Source organism: Temnothorax americanus, unplaced genomic scaffold, assembly GCF_048541705.1.
Source record: "Temnothorax americanus isolate GAGA-0224 unplaced genomic scaffold, ASM4854170v1 Scaffold49, whole genome shotgun sequence".
Taxonomy (NCBI): Eukaryota; Metazoa; Arthropoda; class Insecta; order Hymenoptera; family Formicidae; genus Temnothorax; species Temnothorax americanus.
The window spans coordinates 1103300-1109299 of NW_027509646.1; the positions used below are offsets into that span (position 1 = coordinate 1103300).

The following is a 6000-nucleotide window of genomic DNA, read 5'->3' on the forward strand; positions in this document are numbered from 1 at the left end:
AAAGAAATCTTTTCTCGAAAATGTTTGGAACATTTAAATGCTCGGAAAATTCTAAGCGTTCAAAACTCTTTCAAGATTTTTTAGGATCATCAAAAATACTCGGTTCCCAATAATATTCGAAACAATTCAATATCTTTTATACGATAAAATTATTTAAAATCTTTCGAAAAAAGAACTTGAATATCCATCACAAAGAAGAGACAAAGAGACAAAGAGAGCTTTTCCCGTTCTTCGTTGCTCACTGAGCGAATGTGAAAACAGAGAAAGGCTCGACGTCCTCTTTGTCTCGCAGGATATTAGAAGCAAGTAGATATAATCAACGGAGGTCCAATAGATCTATGATCTCGCGATACGTTTGTTAAAAGAATGTTTCTCGTATTTAGTAAATGTTAAGACAACTGTGGCGTTTCTACAGACTCGTCAAAGTCGCAAAAATTAGCAATAAAATGAAATAAGGACTTACCTTGGATTTGTGCGGTATATATACTGCAAGTATTGACTAGATCGTTGGAATGAAGCTTGATAGCTTTCGTGGAGTAGCAAGAGTTGTTATGTTACGTTCTTGATTTGTGCCCCATTTGATCGCGCAGAGGTGAGGACCAGTACTGATGCCCGAGTCGCTCACGGACCGGTATTTTATATACGATAAATACAACGTCACGCCCAGCATAAAAGGGGGGTCTTTTACGCGTCATTCACGACAATTATATCGCCGTCTCCGCCGGGAAGAGGATTTTTGTCCCCCGGGGGCGGACAACGGGGGGGGGGGGATTGTGCGATAATTGCGTGTCTCGAGGGTCTTTATCAACTTTTAAGCGGAATTGATAAACTCTGAGGCACAGCGCTGACGCATATTCGCGGGTAAAGATCCGCAGCAGCACGGAACTATGGACTATGTACACCGTGTACACGTTCGTCGCCGTATTTGCGCGATCGGCAAAATTGACGATATTAGCTGTAAAAGCGCGGCACGAGGCTTGACGTAAAACCACGAAGAGATAATGCGAGATAATGTGGAAACGTGGAAACGCGTTTAATGCAGCACGAACGACAGGCGTCATTTCGTATCGCATCCGCATCGGTCGTCGACTTATATTGCCAGTTAAACAACAGAAGCGGAACAACGTAATTAAAAAATAATTAATTAAAAAATATGGAATAAGATTTCATTTTTTTATCCGCATTTTTCGTCATGCTTATTTGATTCATTTTACGTACACGTGCACGTATTTAAGATATAAAAGTTAGATTCTCGAAGATACGTTTAACGATTAAAATATCAAAATAAATCGCACGGGGTGGTCCTCGAAAAACTACGGAAAGCTTGCTTCACCTATTTCATTAGTGAAGCGATTAATATTATGTAATACCTACTTGAGACGAATTGTCGAGATAAGTATCGGTAGATCGTACGCAAGATATATTCTTTCTCGTAATGTAAATTTAAGTTATTTGAATTTATTTTTCAATGTCATTCAGATAATCAGACGTGAAGCAATGTAGCCTGATGAAATTACACATCATATGTAATAATAGCATAGAAAACTTTCCACCGATATTCATGAAGAATGAGTCGAGGGGGTACAAATGTATCAATGTCTAAAAATATCAAACGAGCCCGATAACGAACCATATCTTTTTGCAACCACCAGTCGGTTAAATCCAGCGTCTGGCAGATATTGCACACCTGCTATCGCGATATCTCATTGTAGATATAGCATAAGTATATATACGTGAGTCTTTGAAATTCTATTTGATTTTTTCAGTTATTCAAGTACATGGTTTTTATGTTCTTGCAATTAGATGTATGCCCGTTTTTAAATTCTTCTTGTTATCTTCCAGACGAGGTCAATTTTCACGATATCAACCTGATATCGCCTCTTATTTCAGCCCGTTTAGCACGTCGTTACAAAAGTTATGCATTGAAATGTTAGATGTACATAACGTGTCGAAATAGATACAGCTAAAGGGAGAAAATAGATGACACAATCGTGTATGCCCCGATTTCCGAGTATCACATCAGACAGAGTTTTAATTCGAAAGCTTGATCACAAGGTCACAGTTACAGTCAAGATGTAGCTTCCTGGACGATTTTCGTCGAATAAAATAATTCCACGTTGATAAAACGAAGATCTGCGATTAAAAAAGTGGCGGATGTTTGAAGGGCGTCGATAGTCTGGAAATTTTACAGGAAAGTAATATATCTTATCGATATTTTATTAAATGTTTTCTTCGTCGGGCATGGAAGTTTGGGGCCAGTTCAAGCAATTTACGCAATTACGCATAAAGATGATAAATTTAGATATGCATTTGAGATTACGTCGATGGAAATTTTGTATACTAATGCCGCGCTGGCTGCCGTGATTAGTACACGAGGCCCCGTTGCGAGATATTATAAAGAAAAAAGAAATCCAGCGTGTGTGGATAACGGGGAGCGCACGGCTGAGACTCACGTGACGTTCTCATGCCATTGTAAATAAGTACACTGGTACGACATGTGATCGTGATACGCGATTAATTTCGATTAATTTCGATAAGAAAGCTTCGGGTACGTTGGCGTCGTAAAGTATCGATCAGAAAGGTGTGACTTGATAAATAAGTAATCGGTCTCTCAGGACTTTCAATGTATAAAAAGACATATTATTCTTCGAAGTTTTTCAAAATAGAAGGCAATATATATAGATTTATGCAAGCAGTATTTATGTTAAATTAATTTACAACTAATAAATATAGTTATATTTGGATAATACATATAATAATAATAATTATTATTATTAATTTATTAATTTACAGTTGACAAACTTAATTGTAGTAAGAAGATATTTTATCTCATGCCATTTGGAAAATTTTGTCAAAACTCTATTAAGTTTCGATGAGTTTAGAGATTACTAATTTTATATAAGTTATATGTCATGCGCGTTGTTATACGTGGAAAAATACTCCCGAGTCATTTGCAACAACATTTTTATGGCGTCAACAATAATTATCACATGCTCAACTTAACGATTTATTTGGCAATACTGGTTTAATTATCTTCATAAATATGTTAAACGTCTTGTGTTTATCTCGTACGTGTGCTTCCAGATACTCAGAAAACACGACGTTATAATAGTTGCTCTCCATTTACATCAAAACTCAGATAATTCTCACTTGTGGCGTCATAACTCAGTTGAATGCACGTTCTTTTTGCATGCTGGCAAGTGAGATTCAACTGAGTTTTTATCCACAATCGAAACCGTGTGCTTTAATGAATCTAATAGACTCACATTAAAAGTGAGGCTACGAATCTGTATTGTTATGCGATAGCTTTGTCACCAAAATAAACAGGTAAGTACAAAATGACTTTATCTTACCCGAGTATAAAATACACAACTGAGTGACTCAGATCACTTGAGTGTAAATGGAAAGCAACTATAGATATACATATACACAATATATGACTACTTTTAATGATTTAATTTATCTTATGACGAAGCTGGAGCCGACATCTGTTTACAAAAGTTTGCGATACTTGCTAGACGTGGAGTCTGCTCTTTACACCCGAGACAAGAAATGACCTTATTTAATTTCGCGAGAGATCTGCGATATATTAAAAAAAAAAAGAGAAAAGGAAATCGGCAAACACTATTTATTTAGGAGCGCATCAATACGGGAGGTTCTTTTAACAGAAGAGCATAAATAAAAATATGTAATGATAGATCGTAATACGATCTTGAAGATAGCATTTGTCTACGTGATTATCTTTTAACTTGATATATATCTTCGCTGGGGGCAAGACTCCCAGCCTACTTATCGTCCGATATCTCGTCCGATACATTATCAATTTTAATTCTGGAAAGGCCCTGGCCACTTCAAATTGGGACGTTTACAAAGTTCAAGAAGCTGATACAGACAACTTATAGTTATCATTGTGAAATTTTTATCCAAAGACATTTGTCGGAGATATTAATAATATTAATAATAATAATACTGTTGAAGAGATATTGTATATTTATCTTTGTTATTTGAGATTTGTTGTTAAAGTTAGGAATATTCAGATCAACATAGAAATTTTAAAAAATTGAGAATTAATTTCTTGCGACACCCCCGCGAACCTCCCGCACTTACATAGAATAACTGCAACACTTGGAACTGAAACTTAAGCTTTATTTGCACAATAATAGATCACAGAGGATTACAATCTCAGAACTAGTGACCGAACAACCGCCCGCGTAACACTCGGCTTGCTCGGAACTTCTATTTACAAATCGACCGCTCATGATCTGAGGAATCTTCGCTTATTATTATTGATTTTTTCATAACTATTAACTCCATACAGCTGATTCAATACACAGCCGAACTTTTGAACAGATCTTCAGCGTATATTTAAAAGGATCACAACAAAAAATATATATACATATATGTATATATACATATTTTTTTTGCACGAACACCTTTTACGTCAAAATTTACAACATAAGAAATACACGTTGCATTTTGCTATATACTGTTTATATAAAATTTATAATTGCATACACTCCAATATTTGAAATACACTCCAATAGTAATATTTGAAAATATGATGCTTTCAGTACTAGTCATACTAGTCGTGTAATTGGTTAATATTAATTTCACTTTAAAGTTCTTTCGCAAATATTTCCGAAGCGTATCTTAGATAACTTGTGTTTTATGAAGACGAGAAATCGAAAAGTGGCATTTCCAGAGGTGTCAACGGAGGTAAAGGATCAAGACACAGGGGGTGTTCTTCGGCTCTGATACCGTCATTAGAATTGACAGACATCGCATAGAGACGCTCTGTCAGTTGACGCACTTCTTCCTCCTTTGCCTCTAGCTGACTGAGCAAGCTCCCTACAAGCGATCGCAATTGGCTGTTAACGGTTTTGAGCTCTTCTATAACGGTACCTGTGTCTTTTGGATGTTTGAAACTTTTCTCTTCGGCACTAGGCGGTAGCTTGATATCTATCAAAGTCAGAAGACTGTCTTGCTCATCGATAGTTTTGTATATAGCTTGACGTAAAGAACCATCGAACTTGTCAATTCTTATGTCCGCGTTATCTCTCTCGCTGTATCTCGCTGCATGCTTATTGAGAAGATCTTTCTGATGATTCTCTAATGTTGTCTTGTATTCTTCGTATTGCGCTTGTTTCATTCTAACAAATAAAATTTCTCACAATAATGAAAAGTCATATACGTAAACGTTTGTGATGCAAGGCAGCTAATTTGCAACTTGAAAATATTATACGCACGTAACATACCTGACAACAGCTGCCTGTCTCTTGTGATAGTCTCGTTGTAGATTGAGGGATTCCAACGTGACGAGCGAGTGAGTCGGTGTCAAAAATTTCGATGTGTTTTGGGGAGATAAAGTGGACGCACGTACATGAATGAGACTGGACTCAAGTTGTGCATGGGCCTCTGTTAGAAGATCAGCCACAGTCTCGTGACACTTGGCCGCTTCCTCAAACTTTCCCTCTCGCAACAGCGCTTCTGCTCTCCTCTGCTTTTCATGTGCCTTAGAATGAAAGCATCGATCTCATTAATTGAACGATTCATAATAAATAAGATACGTAGGAATAAGTTTCCCGCGAGAGGAATAATCCTCGCTGTTTATTCAATAAAATAACAGCTGTATATTAAAGTGTTTTTGTTGTGTCTAATTCATTTCTAGCTCTATAAAATACAGTGTATCGACGACTCTCCTAAGAGATATAAGCAATCATTATTATTTTTTACTCAACTCGTGGAATATATATATATATATATATAACTGGCATGTAATATTAAATATAAAAATATATTATATAAACAATACAAAAATATATATTAGGTGAGGAAAACAAGACTCACCAGATTCAAGGCGGATGTCTCCATCATCACTAATTATAGTGGGAAGCAGTTACAGAGAATGTCCCTAGGATCATCTGCACTATCTACTGTATACTCCGGTGGAAAAATATCAGAATTTTATTATTAATCAAAATTTCTACAAAAATTTTCAGA

The 6000-nt window shown here is 36.2% G+C and overlaps 1 protein-coding gene and 1 long non-coding RNA gene across 3 annotated transcripts; one reads left to right on the forward strand and one right to left on the reverse strand.

The window, feature by feature from the left end:
* The first annotated feature begins 706 nt into the window (after nt 1-706).
* LOC143903710 (uncharacterized) lies at nt 707-3610 on the forward strand. The gene is made up of 2 exons (XR_013258794.1): nt 707-1733; nt 1843-3610. It is a non-coding gene; the product is annotated as an uncharacterized LOC143903710 (long non-coding RNA).
* A 515-nt stretch (nt 3611-4125) lies between these two features.
* On the reverse strand, nt 4126-6000 carry LOC143903689 (nuclear receptor-binding factor 2). Of its 2 annotated transcripts, none has more exons than XM_077417548.1 (3): nt 5848-6000; nt 5256-5512; nt 4126-5150 (listed from the first exon to the last, which is right to left on the reverse strand). In XM_077417548.1, the coding sequence occupies exons 1-3, from the start codon at nt 5872-5874 to the stop codon at nt 4667-4669; spliced, it is 768 nt and encodes a 255-aa protein (XP_077273674.1). In that variant the 5' UTR covers nt 5875-6000; the 3' UTR covers nt 4126-4666. The 2 variants fall into 2 exon arrangements, with proteins under 2 accessions (XP_077273674.1, XP_077273673.1); XM_077417547.1 differs by lacking the exon at nt 5848-6000 and adding an exon at nt 5739-5789.

Coding starts and splice junctions, on each gene's coding strand:
- LOC143903689 (XM_077417547.1), bottom strand. CDS start 5,774: ATGCCAGTTATATATATATATATATATATTCCACGA. Junction 5,513..5,738: donor TATATATATATATTCCACGA/GTTGAGTAAAAA, acceptor TTTCATTCTAAG/GCACATGAAAAGCAGAGGAG. Junction 5,151..5,255: donor AGACAGGCAGCTGTTGTCAG/GTATGTTACGTG, acceptor TTTATTTGTTAG/AATGAAACAAGCGCAATACG.